The 23,013-nt window shown below is 38.2% G+C and overlaps 2 protein-coding genes across 4 annotated transcripts in view; one reads left to right on the forward strand and one right to left on the reverse strand.

The window, feature by feature from the left end:
- Window positions 1-3,521, forward strand: part of brip1 (BRCA1 interacting helicase 1) — a 59,545-nt gene extending 56,024 nt beyond the window's left edge. Inside the window, exon 26 of one of the 2 annotated variants that reach the window (XM_034310706.2) lies at window positions 3,340-3,521. In XM_034310706.2, the coding sequence (XP_034166597.2) occupies window positions 3,340-3,417 (78 nt within the window). In that variant the 3' untranslated portion in view covers window positions 3,418-3,521. The remainder of the gene's footprint in view (window positions 1-3,339) is intronic. The other variant, XM_034310707.2, reaches the window with a different exon arrangement.
- Window positions 3,522-3,527: 6 nt separating this feature from the next.
- Window positions 3,528-22,839, reverse strand: tbx4 (T-box transcription factor 4). 2 transcript variants are annotated; one of them, XM_026924629.3, is made up of 9 exons: window positions 22,730-22,839; window positions 16,811-16,956; window positions 16,456-16,550; window positions 12,779-12,898; window positions 11,426-11,573; window positions 7,718-7,870; window positions 7,492-7,580; window positions 7,147-7,382; window positions 3,528-6,963 (listed from the first exon to the last, which is right to left on the reverse strand). In XM_026924629.3, exons 2-9 carry the CDS (start codon window positions 16,952-16,954, stop codon window positions 6,293-6,295), a joined length of 1,656 nt encoding a protein of 551 aa, XP_026780430.1. In that variant the 5' UTR covers window positions 16,955-16,956; window positions 22,730-22,839; the 3' UTR covers window positions 3,528-6,292. The 2 variants fall into 2 exon arrangements, with proteins under 2 accessions (XP_026780430.1, XP_026780429.1); XM_026924628.3 differs by lacking the exon at window positions 22,730-22,839 and adding an exon at window positions 20,122-20,815.
- Window positions 22,840-23,013: the final 174 nt, after the last annotated feature.

Genomic DNA, 23,013 nt, shown 5'->3' on the forward strand with positions numbered 1-23,013 from the left:
GTGGGAGAGTAAAAAGACTGCAGGGGCAGCTTGAGGAATCCACTACTGTAAACACAATCTCTCTATTCATTAAATACAAATGCAATGGGGGAGCAGGGAGGGAAGGCTCGTCCATAGCGATGAAACAATGGTCAAAAGCAAATTTTGGCAATTTGGATTGTAGCAGCACTGTGAAGCAACTCCTACCTGTTTGTAGCACCGATTCTGTGACTTGTGAGATGTGAAAAGTGAAATGTTGTGGAGTGCTGTATATGTTGCAAGGACATGTCTATTCATTTTACGGAAGTACCAATGTACACTGCTAATCAAAGGTTTTTCGGACACTTTGCTTTTCTTTTTTTTTTTTTTTTTTTTTATTTTATTTTAAATACATGAGCCATTCCTTTCTTCGTTTACAATAAAATAAATGTGTTAAAAACCGCAAAAATATTTTTAGGAAAACCACATGACACATGTAAATACTTGTGACTGACTAACTAACAAAACTCTCTTAGCAGCTTGAACTATTACATACACTTTCTTCATATGAACAGTCAATTTATCCAGGTATTCCTAAAGGTGTGCTTCATCTATAGAGTATTTAGTCCATATGAATTGAACTCTCGTATGTTTTTCTATTTGTTGTAATTTGTTTAGGCATGCATTTAGGTGTGGACCGTAGTAACTGGTCCAAGACCATCTGAGCGAGCTGGTCTCGATCCATTTCCATTTGAGCTTGTGTGGTTCAATTGCAGTGAATTGACCCATGTACAGGAAGTGAACCAGGCATGCCATATATTTTGGGTGGCGGGAGGCATTTTTGTAGCTGTGAACTGCTAAACTGAGCTAAAGAACAGAGCTGTAGAGCCTCGGACATGCTACAGAAGGTGCTCTGGATATTTGGAAGAACAGAAAGGCAAAATAAAATGTGGATATGATACATAAAATGTTTAAAACTAGTTATATAATTATCTAATAACTTATTGAGCATCATGTTGGCAAAGGTTTGTTTGCCTTTTTCCCATTGCTATATTTCTGGCCAGTGAATGAAGGAGGTTTATGAGGATGTTTACAGTGCTACATGCCACTCGGCCAATGTTTTTTTTTTTTTTTTTTGTTTGTTTGTTTTTTTTTTTTTTTTTTTGCTTTTTGATTTGTTTCATTACGTGTCATGCGAAACTAATCTTATCAAAGTAATAAGTGAACCAAATGTATCAATTTACACTCCGTTTGGTACTACAAAAACAAATTAATAAGTGCTGAGCAATTTTTTTTCCAAGTCTATCGAGAGTAATGGGTTAAAGACGTGTGACAGGGCAGGCCAAACTATTACAGACCCCACGCCTCCTTCCTTTTACTTATCCAACTAAGGAGCTAGCAGGACTTAGCGCTTAAGCCTTCCCTGCAGCCATTGCCACTAAACAACAGTTAAGGTGGGATTATAGACAAACATAATTGGGGTTGTTAAAAGTCAAACCTTACTTGGAAAATTTCAGTAAGAGGCAAAGTGTTTCAAGAACCTGGACAAGCATACTGAACTGAACCAGACAATTTTTCTCATGTTCCCACCTTAATACCAGCTGAGATTTTGTGGCAGGGGTTATAGGAAGGGGTTATACCCCAAAAACATGACTCTCACAAATGACTCAACATCTTTCTGTTGTGGGTATATCCCTCTTTCCCTGTGACAAACGCAGATACACATATGCACATTCTAAACTAACGACTTGCTTTTATATACTTGCCATGCAATTCTATTGAAGTCATTTGCAGACCTAGCTTCTGCATTCATTGGAGCCATCGAAGTAGTCTCTGTGATGGTGCCATGGTTTCTACAAACGTGCATATTTTATTGATGTATGGATTTGGATAGGAGACAGTGTTATTCGGATTTCTGCTTTTTATTCTGATTGGCTAAATAGCCAATTAGAGAAATAAAGCTAAGCCAGAGTTTTATTCCTTATGCCTGTTCTTGTTTGCGGGACTGTGTTCTTTTGCCATCACAACACGTTGTACATCGCCTTCTGAGGCCTTTATATAACCCAGTGGATAAAAACTGTAATCCATGGTCCTCACACAATGTAATTAATAATTTTTATTGCTGCTTTTATCTAAAGCCTCTTAGTTAGGTTTATGTTTTATTGGAGCCAACCAGATGTATCTTTTGATCAAGGAGCACTGCCACAGTGTGTCCCACCACTAAAGTTGAACTTCTACCAGTATGTCCCTCCCTTTTGAGCCCACCTTTTAGTTTTCCACTAGCCTTAACTCACCCCACTAAACTGTTTTGCTGTTATGGACCATACAGAATATGTAACTAGCTAGCATGGATAACATTACTTTGAGTAAGTTGCTGCGTTTGAACATAAACATAACCACATTTGTTTGGAGTCTGTAGCCAGGTGAGAGGGAGAGTGGAATAACTGTGTTCTCTGTAAAGTGTCCCTTCTCTCTCAGTCACCTCAGTGTTGCACCCAAACAGCAGTGGTGGGGCGTTGAGCATGCAACGCCATCTGGTCGCCCCAGCAGATCCGGCTGCATGTGGATTGAATCAAAATGATCCCCTAATTGACTATTTACTGGGCTCCAAAAAGGCCGTAATGGACTTGATATTAAATCTCCTCTAAAGTATTTAAAGCGTGTTTCTGAGTGCTTTTTCGGAAAGAAGGTCCTGCTTTTACAAGAGAAAGAGACTTAAGCTCCCAGGTCAGAGTGTGCCCAGCCAAGGCAGCTCTCAGACAGGATTTAGGGGCAACAGTGGGAAGCGGCGGGAGAAGGGCAAGGTAGAGGAGGGGAGAGGCACGGCCAGATACACCCCAATGAGTTCCAGATGCCCCCAAGGCCCATTTTTGCACAAATAGATACTGCAAGCTATAGTGTTCTATGTGGGGCTTAAACCTGACTTCTCTTTAATGGTGATAGAGTACTTTTTATGTGGGAAGTTAAATCTTATAAATCTTTAAGGTCTAGGTTGTCTTCCTATATCCTATGAAAGAAGCTTCAGCAGAAAAAAAAGCATCCAGTTAAGTTTTGATCAGATGACAATGAGCAGAGGTTCTTTTTAAGTGATCTGAGATTTATCAGGGGTGGGCTTAAGCATGAGCGAGTGGGTCAGTTTTAAAAGCAGATTAAAAAACCACATGATGCTTCCGGCAATAGAACTCTCCTCACTGTATATTGCTCTCGATCTCAACCTCAGGGCAATGGAGCCATCTATCTTAAAGCAGAGATAATCATAGCAAGCTCATTTATCATAGCATTGGAATTCCTTCATAGAATACGTAGCTAAAGTGTATATCATTAAGTTTTTTTTGGCACTTTTCAAAAGAAACAGAGTCTCTGTTCTTCTCTTTCCCTTAGATCTGGTTGGTTCCATCAGCACTCCGGTTTTGTTCTAGGATCAGGACTCTTGTGCCTGCTCAGGGGAGTCAGCAGTGATCTGCATTTTCACACTCTTTAGGGTTTTTGCGTGATTGCCACTAAATTTTATTTTGTAATAAACCCTGAGTCAACTGTATGCTTCACTCCAGTAACATCAAGTGACCGCCTTACTCATTATTGTTGATGTTGCACAATAAAAGCTTGTATAAAACCTTACTTGTGATTTATGGTCTTGAATGTTGGCTTACATTTCTCACTGAAAACTCAATTCACATCAGCGTTCAAAGCATTGCAAATGTTAAAATAGTTTCACTAGAAAATATTCTCTTATCCATTTGGAGAAGATTTAAGTCTATAGACACATTGTTGCTGTTGTATTATCCAAGTAGCTGCTTCATATGGAAGAAAGACCCTGTAAAACAATGTGCATCACTAAAGTTACATTTCTCAGGGGTTCCACTATAACTGCTTGAATAAATTGGTCTCATCCCTAGCATTGGTTCTGTCATTTATATTTGTTAGGATTACATTTCCTTTAACTACACACCAACCCTAATAACCTTGGGTTGAACGGAAGACCATCAGTGGGGGAAACTCATGCAACATTGGATTTGCTCACTAAACAAACCATACTGAAAGGTTACTTTCAAAAGTATTTATTGGTTTTAAATCTGTATAATATAGTTACCCTGAATGCAGTATTTATCCCTGATAGCTGAATAATGTGATTATGCTCTTAGTAACTCATTGCTAGAGTCAGAGGGGCCATGATTAATGATGCATAGATCTATGATGACCCTCTGACATCATTATCATTTGATTTCATTGCGCATGCTACAAGGGGGAAAATGTACTGAAAGCTACCGAACACTGCAGGAAGTACAGTGTGGTCTCCTATCTCAAAGTGTAACCATTCATGGTAGTTTGCTTTGAAATGTCGACAGTTTAAAATGTACCACTGTTTTAATTCAGTGAGCACAATGATTGGATTACCTTGGTTTAAACATGTGTCTAATACAGGCCCATTTTAGACACTGACTATGAGACAAAAAGAGTACCATTTATTCAACAGGTGTGCAAAAAACTAAAATCATTATGGGTTTTGTTACATGTTGAAGCCAAAGCAAATTGGATCATGCAGGTCACCAGACCAACATATGGTTTTCAGATACATCCTTTTTTTTCTTAATGAGCAGTGAGCAGGCTTACCAATGTCTGGTTCATCCTTTTTGAGTTTGTGTTATGGACATTTGCCTGCTGTTTTACATTTTCAGTCTTGTAAGGGCTCAGCCCTTTGGGTCTTTGGTCTTGGACATCTTAACAGATCTCTGTTCTTCTCTCCTCTTGGCTTAAGGATCACTCTTAAAGCCTCCATCTGGTTGTGCAGACCCTCTCTGATGTCCAGTTATGTTAAGTGTACCATGTTGGATTGAGTTTAATGCCATAATCAGAACTATAATTTGGTGCTCTCAGCACACATTGTTGGGATGTCAAATTCTGTATGGACACACATCACAGGGTTCAGAATAAAGCTCATTTAGGGCCACATCAACGTATTGAGCTCAAAGTACATAAAGTCTAAAGAGGAACTGATGAAAACTTTTGAATTGTGCTACAGCCTCTGAACTCGATAGTGCTGTGAAATATAGCCCACAACATATTTTTATATAGTGATTTCTAGTAGTTATCAACAGACCACAGTACATAAATTTCCAAATTATATGGAACTATTTAATTTCCAACAAAATGTTGGCCTTAATGGGTTAAAGATCATATCCCATCCAGTATCTTCGGAATTTATGGGTAAATTGACTGTTGTGAACTATATTCACTAGAAGGTATTTTTCCTCATATTTTGCTCAGTGTAATTAGGGCTGGATTCTAAAACAGCATCTTAGCTAGTTATCTAAGCCAAAAAACTGATACCCCACTCAATGTGGAACTGATTTTGTGCTAAACTATCCAAAAATGTATTGTTAAACCTCAAATTGTTCAATTCATTAACCTCAATGTCTCCTTCATTATACTGACATCATATAGTATAGACATTTTGTGCTTTAACACACCATTGGCACTGAAACATTTTGAACATCCTTAAGCTATAGTTAATGGTCTCTTGGTGCATTCAGTGCAGTGCTTATGCATGGTTACATCCAATGTAATTGCAAGCACAACTATAAACATACACCATACACAAATAAATATGACATTGATAGAGCAAATTAATGCTTTATGCGTTCTATACATTACTCTTCAAAAGTGTGGATTTACCACTCAAAGTTTTAACTCAGTATTTTAAATAATATAAAATCCATTTTGTTGTAGGTCCATATACTGTAGATAATGTTACTGTAAAGTGAAGCTAGCCATATGCACCTTCATAGGTTTCAAATCATTTGCCACAAGCTGTAAACCAAGATATGATCATTTACTGATGTATCAGCATAATCTACAACTGTATGGCATCGATATATATTATAACAAAATTAAAATCCAGAATGCCATATATTTGAACAATGGAGATCAAATCCAAAGGCAGGCTTTATGGAGAAACTGTTACACATATACAGTATAATTTCTGTATATTACTAATCATTTAATAATAATGTTTTTTCCCCAAATACTTTAAAAATGAAGCAAACCATCTTATTGTCTAGATTATATTATTTAGAGCTAGATTGTATGAGTTTATGGGGAATGAAATAATGATTTTAAAATAAAGTATGACTGGTGTCTCCAAACTTTTGAACATTGCTGTATATTTACATATTCTGCACTTACTATATCAGTATGATACTTGCATATTAACTTGGCAATTTGGAAATATGGCTGTATAGAAAAATAATCTCTTTGGGGTTCTTAGAGGCAGTGTGTGACTCTAAGGTGACACAAACATCAGACTAAACAATACAGTGGTATTATGCCTCTTGTCTTAGCTGTCAGTCCAGTGGGACCCTATGCTGTTGAGGCCCATCTGATACTGGTACACCGGCTCTCTCGATGATGCATGGCTTTGGGTTGGGTAGGCTGAGAAATCCCTGTGGACTCTCAGAGGTGACCCAGGCTTCCTGTGGTACAGCGGCAGATGGGCTGATCTGTCACATGAGGAAGCACCAGAAGGGGACGAGGAAGAGGAGGAAGAGGAAGACGGTACTGGTGGCAAAGCCCGCTGTGTACCAAAAGACACCAGGTCTGGAACCTGAGGTGCAGGCTGTGGTCGTTGCATAGATGCTGAGTGATGAGAGACGATGGATGCAGTGGTGGCTGTGCTTGTTAAGTGAGCACTGAAGGACTGGTAGGGTACAGCTTCAACAGTCTGCATACCATATCGAGGATAGGGCTGGACTGATGCCCACATGTTGCAGTTCAGGGAGGGTGGAGGCATGTCCTCAGTATTAGCTACACCTACAGCTCCTGCCTCACCATCCATACCTCCATACATACAGGCCTCTCTAGAGCCCAATGCTTCACCACAGTAGGGGTGAGACAGTAAAGAGGGCTCGTAGGAAGAAGGGGAGCGGAAGTAGTGCTCCTCTGAAACAGCTGAGGGTGCCGTGTCAAGGTAGGGCCGCTTGCAGCCCAGCTCCAAATGCCTGTTGTTCTCTAGGAAAAGGGGCAGTTAAGAGACATAGATTACAAAATTAATTTTAAAAGAAGTGTATTAATGTTTGAAAGAACTTGGCTGTGAACTGGTAGTGAAATACACTGTATCTCCATACTGATAAGGATATATAGAAGATCATAAAGATATAAAGACAGATTTTACCAGACACTATACTGTAGTACCTCTATGCTTGAAGCAATGGTAAAGCAGACTGGATTCTCTGCCAGGAGGAAATGGGTTGGATAGATGCTCCTGTGGGTCAGAACTGGACAGAGCGACCCCACTATCATACTGATAATGAGAGTGGACCTGCGGGTGACCACTCAGTACCCCTGCACTTAACTTGCCAGCCAGATGGGTGTGTGATGTGATGAGCCGTTGCCGTGCCATGTTTTTGGAAATCACTGGGTAGTCTTTCCTAGAAATATGTTCTCATATTCAGAAACATATTTATATAACTTTTTAGGTTTGCTACATTTTATTTACTGGTATGTCACTTTTTTAAAAATTATTTTTACTGTGCTCACCCTTGGAGTCTGGACACTCGAAGGTCTCCTTCATCACTACCACGAAAACCTTTGGCAAAGGGATTGTTCTCGATCTTTAACTGGGTAATCTACAAAAACAAGATAGCTTTAGGATTGTATGTCATTTTTTTTCTTTGGGTGGAAATTACGCATCACATCAAGTAAGCTTCTGGTGCATATTTTGATGTACTTAGACATGTGATTATAAATATAATCTAGTATTTACCTTATGGTTTTGATATGATGTCACAGAGATAAATGAGGTCTCATGAAACACATGGGTGCAGTAGGCCGTGTTCTTAGAACCAAAGGCGTTGTTCTCATCTGCTTTGACGATGTGCAACCTGGGCTGGTATTTATGCATAGAGTTCAGGATGATCTGGGAGTAGAAATACATTGTTATATCATATGTTTGCCCCAAATAAATAGAAGAGAGTGTTCATTTTTGTGGATTTTGATAATTCAACAGATATGACAGACTTTGAGGTATGGGGTTATCACCGAAAGGTGGAAGGGTAGCTAGAACAAACCCTACACTGGGTAGGACTCCACCTGTAGTTTATGACATAGTTACTGTTGGAATATTATTCAGATTTGATATGTGTAACATTTCCAATAACAAGTGGTTGTCAAGCATTTTGTTGTAATTATTTGCTAAATACTGATCAACAGCTCCTGGTATATCATTTGTGGTATGTACAGAAATGACCTAGCTATCATAACAGTAACATAGTGTAATTTTACTGTAAATAATGTTATGTAAATATTTAAAGCTGTATTAGGTTAGCTACTAGTAGCACAGTGATTTGGGATAGTCATTAAAATAATCATCAGTTATCCGAAGGGCAAGCATTTCATTGTTTTCCCTCTCACTCGCTTTTTGCCACGAAACCACAATGTTGGCCAAAGAGGATTACTATAGCCACTTGTGGTGGCTTAAGGTAAAACTGGCAGTGGTATCTGCTCTGCTTCTGCACTGTCGTGGCATGTCTCTGCAGTATGCTGTGTAATAAATGTAGTTTTTAAACCAGCTGTGCTCACCAATTAGCACATCAGTATAAATTCTACAAAATATTTATTTTTTGTAATTGAATTTGTGTAAAAGGTCAATGAAAGACTAGCAAATATACTGTACTCGAACTCAAAAATGACCTCTATAAATTCAATATAAATGTCATAGTGAGGAAAAACTTCACTGTAACATCGAAATTTACATATATGGGTGGGAGTTTCTGCAAACAATAGAAAACAGCATTTTATAGTTCCATATAATTTGGAAGGATCTATAAAAGAATGTCCAGGCACTTTTGCACTATGTTGCATTGTAAGTAATCCAATTAGTGTGTGTGTACAGATGTGAAAGGTGGCAGGCCGCTCTGGCACCAGTCTGCTCATAGGGGCTGTTTGTTGGATGCTCACTGGAGCGTTAGTTCAGGGTCAACCACAGCACAGCTGTGTCAGGGCCAATGAGCATCAAAGTCATCCCTTTTATTACAGACTCTTACAGAATTTTATTATGACTCCCTGAGCTTCTCCCTTAAGAAAAGTCACAAACTCTAGTGTGTAGAGAGCGACCTTAGGTCAACCTGCTTGTACCTGTGCTTGAACTACAGCACCCTCCGAAAGTATTGGAATGTTTTTGTTTTTGCTGTACACTGAAGACATTTGTGTTTGAGATCAAAAGATTAATATTAGATGATAGATCAGAATTTCGGCTTTCATTTCCTGACATTTACATCTAGATGTGTTAAATGACTTAGAACATGGCACCTTTTGTTTAAACCCACCCATTTTTCAAGTGATCAAAAATACTGGAACATTTGACTGACCAGTGTTGCTTGTTGCCCAGGTGGGCCCTGTTATATTGATTGTTTTAAACAATGTGAAGACTGCATTTGTTGTTAAAAAGGATAAACCAACATGAAGACCAGAGAGCTGTCTATGGGAGAAAAGCAAGCTATTTTGAAGCTGAGAAAAGAGGGAAAATCAATAAGAGCCATTGCACAAGCATCCACAGGGTAGGCGTGAAGGTATCACAATCCACCATTCAAAAAGACTTTGGGAGCAGAAATATAGAGGCCATACCACAAGATGCAAACCACTCATCAGCAGTAAGAATTGGAAGGCCAGTTTGGAATTCACAAAGAAATACAGAGATGAGCCACAAAAGTTCTGGAACCAAGACTACAACAGTCTGGTGATGTCAGTGGGTCGCTGACTTGATGCAGTTATTGCAAGTAAGGGATATGCAGCCAAATATTAAGTGTTATTTACTTTAATTTATTTTAAGGCTATCTGTTGTAATAATTCTGATCACCTAAAAATTCAGTGGACTGCCAACGAAGGTGCCATGCTCTAAGTTGATTAACACATCTTGATGTAAATATCAGGAAATGAAAGCTGAAATTCTGATATATTGTTACATATTCATCTTTTGATCTTGAACCCAAATGTCTTCAGTGTATAGCAAAAAACAAAAGAATTGGCCTTGCCATTCCAGTGCTTTTGGAGGGGACTGTTTATGCTGCTTAAGTTACCTCCTTGTTCCATATAATAATACAGTAAAGTCTGTGTTTCCAAAGCTGTGACAAATTGTTGAAAGTCTATTTGTATTTTTTTTTTTGTCAGTGAATCCTGCAGTCAATGTGGTGTGATGTGCTCTTCTGTTTGTGTACTCTGTACTAGCTAGGCTGCAGTGACTCCCAGTGTGAGAAGCTCTTGGTTGTGGTCATCAATGGAGCTCAGCAGCCTCTTACTGGCCTCATTACTCACCCTTATCACTTCCCAATCACTCAATTAATCCTGACAGACCAAGCCTGCATGAATCCGACAGGTTATGAATCTAATGAGCTCGCCTCTGATGCGATGACTTCAGACAAGCTATCCCAAGGGCCCTCTGGGCAGCACTGCCATGGTCACACTCCTCACCTCTGTTCTGCTCTCCCTTTCCCTTTATCTTAGTCTATCTGGATTTAATCCATTATATGAAGTTTACATGAAATACCTCTGTTCTGCCTTCCTCTGTCTGCAAGCATAGAGCAAGTTTTTTGGTTGTAGAGTAAATCCAATATTCCCTTCTGTCTAAACTGGTAATGTTCCATCTGTTGTGTTGATTAGACACACTTAATAAGACCATGATCAATCCTTTTTTCACTATTTAACGGTTACTTAACAGACATGTTTTGTCCCATAACCACAGGTCATCACTTAGAATTTTACAACAATACATTTGTAACACTTCTTTTAAAATTCCCAGTCTATCTTATAGTTAACCAAGAGATGATCAATATATGCAGTACTGGTGCTGTGCTTCACATTGTGCCTAAGAACACCTTTATCTATGATACATCACTATAATGCATTTTCCCTTTGGCTTATTTCTATAATAAGTGATGCGCATCATCATTTTACTGAGACTGTCTCTTACTGACTTGTCTATAAATTAGCGGGGGAAATTCTTCAGCTACTCGCTGTAAGAATGCAAATGTTAATGCTAGCTTTCTGTAACTGATGTGGTTGAGTAAATTCTTAAGATAGATGTGTCTCCCTAAAACAAGCTGTCACCAACTTTTTCATCTGTTCTTTCTTTTTTGACTCCCTGTTGCACTATATCACTAAAAGCACTCATTTGATTTCCAACTTGGCCTTCTTCACATTTTCTGTCATTACTCTTGAGGAGACAGATCAAGCAGTTAAGAAATAATGTTAAAAATAGCACAGGAAGTGAGAATTGTTAGAAAATAATGTAAATTCAACCAAGTGGCTGGAATATAGCAAGGACTCACTGTACGATATTGCAGATGGTGCATCTCAAAGACTAATCTTTGTATGATCAAGTGATCTTGCTGGATGGACGTGTTTTATATAAAGTATATTTCATTATAATAATGCACTATTGTGTTATAATAATGCACATTTTTTAGAAAACACTTACATGTCCAAAAGGGTCCAGGTGGTTATTTGTTAATTTTAGCTTCTGAAACGAGACCAGCTGCCTCATCCAGTGAGCTCCTGTTGCAGGAGAGTCAGGGTGGACGTAGAGCCGCCCGGGCATGGCCGGCTCTGCTTTTCCAGCCACCATCCTAAAGAAATGAGAGATGATATCTGCACTTTATACAAAACCACAAAGCTGTGGCTTTCAAATGTAGCACTGTTTCACTTTAAAGAGTCTGTTGCTGACCACAACCATGCTGTGTCTACACCAAAGGCAATTTTTCACACACAGCTATAGGTTGCCAAAGGAAGCCTTCTTTTCAGAATGACATTATAGATACACCATCTATAATACACAATGCTTATGCCCATAGCATTAGAGGAATAATTCCTCAAAACCAGGGGTGGCTGCTTTGACTGTAACATCATTGTTAATTATGTGCCTCTAAGGTGTCGCTGAGGAACGCCAGAACCAACACTGGCAAAGACTGAAATCCCAGTCTATCCTGCACATCGCTAAAAATTGGTCATAAAATGTGGGTTCTCTTGAAGGAATGTGCAGTTTACGGAAAAGAATGGTTTTGTTTTTGCATGTTCTGTGTTATACACATTCAATGGGGCCAATTGTTAATACATTTCATGGGTTGCTTTGGTGGCACTGCCAGAGGCTCAGGGTCACACAGAGGACAACATGTATTACCCTGTTGTTCTTAGCCCGTTGGTTTTGACAGGCTGCTTGCCAGCAACTTGGAATAATTAACTGTGTGCTAATGACAATTCCCAGCAACAGCTAACATTAAGCAGTGTAGCAATAGAGTTGTATGGTAATCAATGTTCCCTTAATGAGTGTTTCACTCCAGATTCTGATAGAGAAACATTTTTTATAGGAACAGTTTAGTTGTAATGCACTGATTTTACATTACAGTTAAATAAAGGGGACAATAGAGGTGACAAAAACCAGATGTGCCACGATCAAGCCCCTTGCTAAAGACAGATCTGATACAGACTGATGGATCTACTCATGCAAAGATTGCAGATGTGAGCGTAGAGGAGATTTATGCATGGTTCCTTCTTCAAAGGCAAGAGGATAAACACATAAATAATGTGGACATCTTAAAACAGGGTTATATGTGCTAATCTGCAGCCTTGCAAACTAGTTAGTGAACTCAGTTGCCTTGAGGTGCAAGCTACAGTCCAGCCAGCTTAAAAGATCACAAATACATTTCTAGAATAGCTTACAGCACTAAAAAGACTGAAGTGGACTTAGCACTGAATGAAACTTATCTTAATTTCTAGCCAGTTTTGGTGGAGATAAGAATTAAAAATATGGATACAGCAAGGGACCTTGACTTACCACTTGTTATCGCAGAACTTGTAACGATGATCATCAGCTGGAACAATGTCGATTAGTAGGATGTACTTTGTTTTTGGATTCATCCCTGTGACTTTTACTTTGTAGCTGGGGAACATCCGCCTCGACAGAGAAAAAACACAGGATTTTTTAAAATTTAGAGAAAATTAAAGAGTAAAAAATAAGTTAAAAGATTTATTTTATATCATTTTACCAACTGATACAAAGAGTATACAATGCACACCTATGTTTGTATCTTTCCATGGTATCTCTTACACATAACACAGCAAACTTCAATGTCACTTGTTTTATTTGCACTTTTATAGAGGTTTACTTAGCTATTCTGTTTTTCTAGATCACGTGCTTTCCTAAGAATCCTCTCTGGAACTGATTTTATCTTTGAATAACCTTATATAAATCTCTGCTACTCTGAGGTGTCTCTTGAGTGATAAGTAATGACTCTTTGGTTTCGCCAAGTGACCCTTATATGTAAGAACATCAGAGGAAGAGTTTTATAGGGGAATAAGCAGAACGATCAAATAGCAACTCTACTTCTAGGACACACAAGGTGATTAAATCTCATAGTTACAGTCATAGTTTGTTGGTATACCGGCTCTGTGAAATATGGTAGCAACACAAGAAAAGCCAGGATGACAGACAGAATATGTTAATATACCAGACATACCAGCCATAAAATACATCAATGGCGCTACCTTCCATGATCAAAAAAAAAAAGCCCTCATTTCATCCCATGTGCGTCAAAGTAAGATGCAAGAGGAACTAGTGCTCATATAAACCTTAAGTGCTTTTTAATGGTGGCTCAGAATGGACAGCAGTTTATATAGCACGTATGTCACTGGCCTCCAAAAGTTCCACCATAGAGCATCGGTTTATCTGGGGCTTCCTTTGACAACAGGTTCAACCAGCAGTCATACATTTATAACTGTCTCTATATTCTAAATAAATGGCTGCAAAAGTGCAAGCTCTCAACTTTGTGTGCAGGAGTAAAGCTTCAAAGGCCTGTGGCTGAAGAGTGGCATGTGAAGGGCAGCCAAGATAACATTAGCTCTAATACCCAGAGCGAGAGCTGGGATTGCACTGAGGTAAGATCAGTGTCTGGTCCAGACCAAGGTAAGCTCTGTGTCTGGTCCAGAGCTGAAATCCAATCATGGATATCAAGCTGGATGGGGTAATCCCAGAGAGGTGCTTTAAGCTGTAGGACGATCGGAAACAGAGCCCCCTGTAAGATTGTACTCTGAAGCAGGCTGCTACCAGTGTCTTCTCCCCTTCTCAACATCTCCCAGCACTGCAAATTCATTTTTAAAATTCTTTGTGTCACTTTCTAAAATGAATACTAATAGGGGCTGGATGACGGATAATGTAATGAAATATTTTTAATTTGGTCGTGCTGCTTACTTTAAACAGCCTGGAGCGAACATGTATAATTTCCAAATTTCTCCAACCATAATCACAAAGTATTTTTTGTTAATATATATGACTTTCTCTCTAGCCTAATGTTTCTACATGGACGTGTCTTCTTTACACTCAACATGTGAATGTGTATGTGTGGAATGGTAAAGGATAAGGAGTGTGTCAGCATACGCGTACTGCCAGCTGTTTCTTTTAGCGTGTTCCCTCTCTCTTTCTCTCACACGTCTGCTCTGCCAGTGATCCATCCTGTCTGTGGGAAGCGGCAGCAAAGCAAAGATCAAAAAGATGGGGGATGATGGAGCACTGGGCCCCGTTGGAGCCTGGGAGACGCTGATCAGTGCCCCCGAGCGCGCTCGCTGACGGCGTGTGTACAATGAGATGGCTCACACCGGCCGGCTGCTCTCACTCTCAACAGCCATGAACATGCTGGAGTCTTGGACATACTCATGCAATAACAAGCCACTCACGATCACTCTGAGGAGTTCTTCCAGAGTTCAGCTGTGTAGAATAGACACCCTAAGGGTGTGGACTGCTTTCTCACTCACTGATGCACTACTGCTCAGTATTTTTCACTTTCTCTGCCCAGAAAAATGTCTTATCTAAATCTGCTGAAATATTTGTATTTATTCATGTGGTACATGCCTTTATCCAAAAGGAAGCATGGGGCTGTTTAAGGAGCCATTAGATAAAAATATTAAATAAGATATTGCAGATAAATATCTTATAAAACATTTTATAGTATTATAGAATAAAAAGTAAAAGTAGTATAAATCCCACACTCCAGTAAATTTACAATCTAGTTTTTGAATTTCGCAGTATTGTTTGCACTTATTGAAATTGGTATGATTTTACATACAGTGCTGTTTAGACCATACAAACTGATTTATTTAACAGATTTTCTAACATTTTTCAACAGCTTTTTTTTCCCCTAACAAAAACACATTATCTCATGCTGGTTCAAATGTTAATGATGCCATAAAGATTAAAAGACTGAACAAAAATGATCAACAATCTATCAAGTCTCCAGTTTAGACATGTGTTAGAAATATTTAATTTAGCTTGACCTGCAGTCAACAGTCAATTCAATTCAGTCAACAATCTATTGTAGAGTTTATTGTGATTAAAACTAGAGTCATGCAGTTCACATTGCATCACTGTCCCCTATTAGGTCTCCTTTTATTTTCCTTCTTCATTTTGTCTCTAACAGAGATATACATTTAAAAATTAACGTTTATCATTTAATGTAGAATGTAGAAGATTTTATACTTAATGAAACTGGCACTGCATTTTGGTGTTCATTACTCATAACTGTATCATTCATTTTCTGCTATGCCCATCCACACTGCCCTCTAACAATTCTGACTGTTAATGTGCAGAAACAGCCAGCATGAGCCAGTAAAGCGAAAGATTACACAGCGCAGACACAGCTTGACACCCTCGGTAACTTAACACTATGATGAGAACTACTGCATGAAATCAGTCCCTGTTTATGTAACAAGATCCATTCACAGAGGTAAGTTGGTGATTTCTGTTAAGACTAATAGTTCACCAAATAGATGACAAATAGTTCTTAAGGAAAATAAAAACAACGAACATTTGTCTTACTTCATCGAACCAAGCCGTGTAGAAATTTTTTATGCTAAACCGCATAGAAAATGTGTTCGTCTATCGTAGAAATACTGCCTGAGAAGACAATCTCCTTTGCAGCTGTGTGATAGTGCACCGCTTATCTCTTCAAAGAGGAATAGTTGTGCACTCTATCAGCTGGATAAAGGAGGGCCCATTTTTCACAAGGTTACAGCATTAAAGAAAAATTGTGGTGACCTTATACATTTCCCACATAGATACCTTGAGAAATGGCAGGCTATGACTGGCAGAAACCACTGACTCATTCTCTGCTTAATGCTCAAGCTCCTGCTCCTAATCCACGTTGTGCATTAAATCTAACGCACAAGGCAGCCATTTGTGTTTCCAATTAAACATTCATGGACATAGGAATTCACCCTTGCTTTATGCTGGTAGAATCAAACCTTATAAATACTTTATGTAGTGATGATTTCTGTTAAATCTTTTAAAATATTAGAATAAATGATTCCTCATTGATATTTAATTTGTTCTATAGTTCAGTACATTTTTCGTATGGTGCTTTTAACAGCAGATATTGGCACAAAGCACCTTTCCAGAAAATAGTGATCATAGTTCCTGCATATTCCCCTTCTCAGAACTTTAGTGAAGGGTAACTCACTCACCTGCCTGCTTTAGTGATGATCATCTCTGTTCCTGCTTCGTGGAACCTTTTCCAAAGTTCCCTCTCATGAAGAACTACTTTGATGTTCTCGATGTTCTTCATGTACAAAAAAAGAAAGAGTAGGTCAGCACCCAGTTTTCAGGTTATTGTGTTAAAATAATTTGATTTTATCTGCAAAGAAATGCAACTGGAATTTAAATTGGTTTCCTTAATCTATTACCGAACTTATGTAAAATGTAAAACTTATGTAGGATCCTCACTTTTTTTGTAATTTTGCTCTCTACAAAAAATATCACTTTTTTCCCTTTATTAAGAAGGCAGTCTAAAGAGTGTCAGAACGTTAGGCTTTGTTTTACCTGGTCGACTTCATTGTTGTGGTGGATGCTCGGGGCCACAGGTAAGCCCAGATGTGAGGAGTCAGTAGCAAGCTCAGCAAGCTCACCCGACTGTGCCACAGTCACACCTTCATCAGCCACAGCTGAGGCTTTTTCTTGGAGCATCTCTGAAAACATAAAAAGAAATGCACTAATTGAGTATCATCATAATTTATCATTTTGTGACAATATTATAAAATTCCTTTAAAAAAAGCTTTAAGTAATATATGGTTTAGCAGTAGTTTAATATTGTTGCTTTCATTGCATAAAAATATATAATGATCATTATGAATGATTAATAATAATAATTTAGTCTAAACTTAATTACTGTTTATTACCATCACTGGTATAAGATATTGTTTTAAAAGGGTTTGTTTAACTGACTTAACATTGTTTAACCTAGATTTAACTGATGCAATATGGCATGACAGGGCCAAATCTTTTCATATCAATTATTCTCACTTACAAGTTAAGGTAAACTGAGTAAATAATTTATAGCACTTAAAATTGTAAACCTGAGACAGGATTTTAGAATATAATAACAATATTTTATTTTTTAGCATTATAGTATTATAAAACATCAACATTATAACATTTTATATTAGTTATATTTTCTATTAGTATTTTATACGTACTCTAAAATTTACTAACATTAAAACTGAATATCATAATTAAAATTAATATTAATATGAAATATTTACATGAGATTTAGCCAATGTGTAACTATTAACTATTAAATTAAATTAAATTTAAGTAACTATTATTTATCTTTTACATATGATTTCCAAAATCTGTTTATTGAAAAAAGGGCACCTGTGATATTTGAATGGAAGCATGAGGTAATGATGTATGGCTCCTATTTTTGTCCTTGAGAGTGTAGTGATATTATACAGTACACATCATAAATGCTAAAAAAAATTGATTAACATTTACATTCTTAAGAGAAAATGTCATAATATGACCTGGCCTCTTAATTTCATGGAAAAGGTTGAGATCCATTTGTTCTTAAAGTATTGCCTGCCTAAATATTTAGATTTCCAACATTACAGCACAGTTTTATGTAAGGAGGCCTAAACACTGCTGATTCCATTAACAGAGGTCACCATCTGAACCCCCTCTCTCACGACCCTTCACTGCTCACACACAAACATCACATGAAAGGTACGGTTTATAGTGACGTTATCGCCATAGCCTGTTGTCCCTGTGTTGCCTATTCCAACTAGCCAACCGCTCATGTGCTGAAGCCCTATGCCCATTTTTCCCTCTAATCTCACACCTATAAACAGTGTGAGTGCACACCCTTCAGATAAAAGGAGAGGAGAAGGATTCCATGTAAACTTGGGCAGACATTTGCAGCGGCTAATAAAGATAAGGCCTGACAACCACAGTGAAGCTGCAGCAAGTCAGCCGTTGACTTTTCCAGTCCAAAATATGCCTTTCACTTACACTGTTTAACTAAGCCCAGTGAGCGAGAGCTGTGTTTATATCTCTGTCACTCTAGACATATAATCCGCTAAACTATTCTTGGAAGATACTGCTTTTTGCGCACTGGGTTTAGAGAACCTATAGTCCAAAGTCCTGACAGATAGCCAAACTTGCATGTACCTCTTTCCCTGAGGTGCTAAAATTGAGTATCACTGCCATTTTGTTCTTGATTTTTGCTGGTATAGTAGGTTGTATCATTGGAAAACTGAAATGATCTGTGTTCGTGATTGACAGGAACAGGGGATGATTTTCAGGCTGTTTGAGGCTTTCATTCCAGGTCTGGCTTTGGCTGAATAATACAGGTATGATGCATGTTATTAAGACAGCTCTCATAAATTTCCATCTGGCCTGCCATCTTGTACTGTACCTCTCATCCCCTGTGATGTGCATTAGGCTCAAAAGGACACTGATTCCTAATAGAACCGTGCATCGAAGTTCCCACGCAGTGTGAGTAAATGGATCAGATATTTTTGCCAGTCACTGGTGTATACGAGTATGTCTGCATGGGCACCACAGTCAGTTAAAACCAGTAGAACACTGGGTTTTAATGACCCTAGCCTGAAATTGAGCATATTTCACTTGCCACTCATGTGGCAAAAAGGACACAAAACGATAAAAAGAGTTTTCAGTTCCATGTTCAGTAACCTTGTCATGACTGCTGGCAAATATATCAGAAAAAAAAACCTAAAATCAGGTCTTTTAAAATCAGGACAGATTTCTGCTGTGGTAGCTGGTAACTAATTAAATGTTAAAGCATTGTAGACTGTAACCTATTAGCTACTGAAAAATTACTACTAATAATTTAGTAATCACAATTTTCTGTAATAATGATAATAAACATGCAAATATGCGACATTTTTGCTACTTTGTTCACCATCAGTAACACCTAAAATTGCATTGCTCTTGTATACTGTTTGTCCATTTTGTGGCTTTAAATAGGTAAAATAATGCTGACTGATATTTCTTAAATAAAAATTCTGTCTAATTTTTTAGAAAATACAAACTGCTCTTTATAACGCAGTGTCAGTCGATGCATGCAATCAGAGGTCAACTTAAGCAACAAAAATCCGCGAATAGGCCCAGTTTTTCCCTGTCCGTGTTTTACATAGAATGTAGTGTAAAATACAACAAATATTTAATACAAAGTAAATATTTCATATTTAATAGCTTAAATTAAACATAGCAGCTTACGGCCATTAAATGTACCGTGTTGTGTTCACCTGCAATCGCAGATATAAGGAGTCATGTTGAATCAAGTCATTTATTTCACTGAATAAAGCTATTTCATGGATATCTTTATTAAAATAGACAATTAGGCCATAAAATGTTCCTAATGCTGTAGGCCTGTTTAGGAAGCAACTCACATTTTCTTATTAGAAACTCCTTGATTATGGATTAATTTACACATCTTCATTGTTTTAAATATCTGAACTCTTTTTAAACGATTTAAACGGATGGAAATGATGTAGGTCCAAGTCATGTTCATATCATATTTAGGCTGGATTTCTTTTGGAGACACTGCATTAGAGCACAGCAGCTGAGCTGGAGGCTGAACACTGAACAGGCCTGCAGCTCTGCTACCAGCAGCTTTTTGACCCCTGTTTCAACACCATCGCACTTTTCATAATGCATGCAATAGTACATTTGATTAAAAATAAAAAAGCAGAATAAGATCAGCTACATCAAATCCGATTAGCTCAATGCACTCCGAAAATTGGGTTGTAGTTCTAGGTGTAATGTGATCCATTTGACGGGTTCCAAAGCAGCGGATATTCATTCGTGCCCACAAATGGTGTTATAAATATTACCTCATTAACTCGGCTATTACGTGCTGAATTCCTCCTCCATCTCCTTCCAGAAAGCAGGAGCGAGTCCTCGGTGCGAGTCGGCAGGAAGTTACGTCCCGGTTAGTGCGCGCGCTGTCTGCTCAGCATCTCCTGCGTCAAGGCAATGTAACGGTTCTCGCGCAAACGCTCAGTTCACCAAAGCACACCGATATTCCGCGAAATGAAACCTCTCAGCTCAGCAGCAGATGCACTGGTGGCTTTGAGCAGAGCTCACTGCACAAGTTTTCTTGAGAATACACAAAGGGGACTATGCTGAACAGCTTGATTTGTTAAGACAGTAGGGGTGAATTACAGGGCTCTCTCACGCGCTCTCCCCCTCCCTCTCATGTCTCATCGCTGACGTCGCACTCGATAATAACACCTATAAGCGGCCCTCAAACTGTTCCTCTGACTCCAGCAACCACAACACCGGCCATTATTCCTCTTCTGCAGAAAGCAAGTTATCAGTCGAGGCGCAAGACATGGAGCCTTATCTCCTCCCCCATCTCAGCTGTTGATGGTCAATGGCAAAATCAACAGCACAACTTCAGATAAACAGATGATTAGAGGCTACAGAGTGTTGGAGTGTTTCAGTGTAAAGTCAAAGCTTAGTCTAAAGTCCTGAGGTATTAAACCTGTTAAAGAGTTATCCAGATAGATACAATCTATTAAAGTGTGTGCAGTCTGCTTCAAGGTCAAGGGCACATCCTGCCTGGGGACCTGGGGGCATGTGAAGAAGCTGAGACTGACAGAAATGACGAGAAATCTATCTATCTATCTATCTATCTATCTAGATATAGATAGATAGATTTCTCGTCATTTCTGTATATATATATATATATATATATATATATATATATATATATATATATATATATATATATATATATATATTGTGTGTGTGTGTGTGTGTGTGTGTGTGTGTGTGTGTGTTGTTCTTCTCCTTCTTCTTCTTCTTCTTCCGGCTGCTAGCACACAGTAACTGCTGTAGATTTGTTCATGTGCTTTGACAGGCACTGGGTGGTTTTTGTTTTGTTCCATTGCTTATTTGTATCTGTACGCGCAGGATTTCATTTGAATGGGGTTGAGGATTTTGCTTTAAACGCCTGTGCATTTCCAGTGAAATATGATTGCGGTTTTGGGGTAAATTGCTCGAAGCATAACGCTGAAAGATCGATAAATCACCTGGCAGGCCGGTGCGGCTTTGGCTTTATTTCTGCTGCTGACACGAGCAAATGAAGGGCAACAGCTCGGATCTGCTTCTCACAACACAATATTTCATTTTTACTGGATAATGACAAAAACAATGCTCCTGCCAAATGCTTCTCTTCGAGCGAATTGGACAAAAAATACTTCAGGTGTGAAAAGCGGGAATCAGAGTAATCTGATTAAAGCGAAAGGTCAAAGGATCCTCATAGGCTTTATCACTTACGCCTTTTCTCTAAATATGCCCAATATCTGTAGTCTGTTTACTAGGCTAGATCTACGCCTCAAATAAGAAATACAGTTATAACTATATAATAGCCTAACTCAACCCTAACTAAAAAATTACTAAAATATAAAAAGTGACACATTATTATTATTATTATTATTATTATTATTATTATTATTATTATTGACCATACCTGTGCACAATCCGTAAAAAGATTACAATTAAATTACAATTAAATGAAAATGAAATCAGTGTTTGTTGTTTTGCAATTAAATAAGCTTCCTCAAATAAATTAGGCCTACTTAATATTTGTTCTTTTATTTTTCAATCACTATAATTTTAAGTGATTATAACTATTATTATTATTATTATTATTATTATTATTATTATTATTATTATTATTATGGTGGTGGTCACACATTAATTTTATCTGCGCTTTTTTTGTATGTTTGTACGTTTGTTTGTTTTTTAGATGAGGGTCAGTTAACAGGCCATCTGTCCATAAATAAAATAAAAATTAACAGTAAGATGCATATAATCAGTTACAATTTATTTATGTATCACAACTACAGATCTGATTAATACATTGTTAAGCATAAATAGAAATATTAGATGTCTCAGATGGTTTATCCTACATGAAGCATATTATACAGCAGATTTAACGTCCAAGACCAAAAGTGGCGCCACAAAGTGCTGTGAATCTCTCACCCATGCCAGGGCCTACAACCTCACTCACTCACTCACTCACTTGGACATCAGTGTATTTTGTGTGGTGTATAGAGAATAAAAATGAACTTATTCTGTCTACTCTTTGAGTAACTGGTCTTGCGATACAATGCCTAATAATGCGAAACTTTCTTTTCTGTGCGATCCCTCAAATTATCCGTTGATCATCCGACAACTAAATGACCTTAGCTCGTACAGATCAGATCTGTAAGTAAATAATCTAATTAGAATAATCATGAAGGTATAATCTGTGTCAATTCCTCTGTTAAGGCCGCTGTTCTGAGCTGATGAGCTGATGTGTACACAGGGCCTGAGCTAACACTTCCACCTTCTCCTCCACCAGGCTGCCAGCGCCTATTGTACATTTAATCACTTAAACCTTTGCTTCTGATGTGCTCTGTCTGTACGACACGTTATTAAAAACGCTCTTACCTTTGGGTTGAATCGGGTACAAAACCTCTGGGTGCCTTTGGTGGGGATTTCTGCAAACCAGAAGCGTTATACCGCACCGTGCTATAGAAGATGTCGCTATAAAGAGGATGAATTTTATTATAGGGGCTGAATTGAGCTGGCTTTCTGAAAGAGAATTTAACCTTCACTCACTCCCACCGTCACGTGGTCTAAAAATTAGAAGCAGGAGCAGCGTTAGCTTTTCTTCTGCGTGTATGTGTGTGTGTGTGTGTGTGTGTGTGTGTGTGTGAACGGACACAGAGATT

The sequence above is a fragment of the Pangasianodon hypophthalmus genome, chromosome 14 (genome assembly GCF_027358585.1).
Source record: "Pangasianodon hypophthalmus isolate fPanHyp1 chromosome 14, fPanHyp1.pri, whole genome shotgun sequence".
NCBI lineage: Eukaryota > Metazoa > Chordata > Actinopteri > Siluriformes > Pangasiidae > Pangasianodon > Pangasianodon hypophthalmus.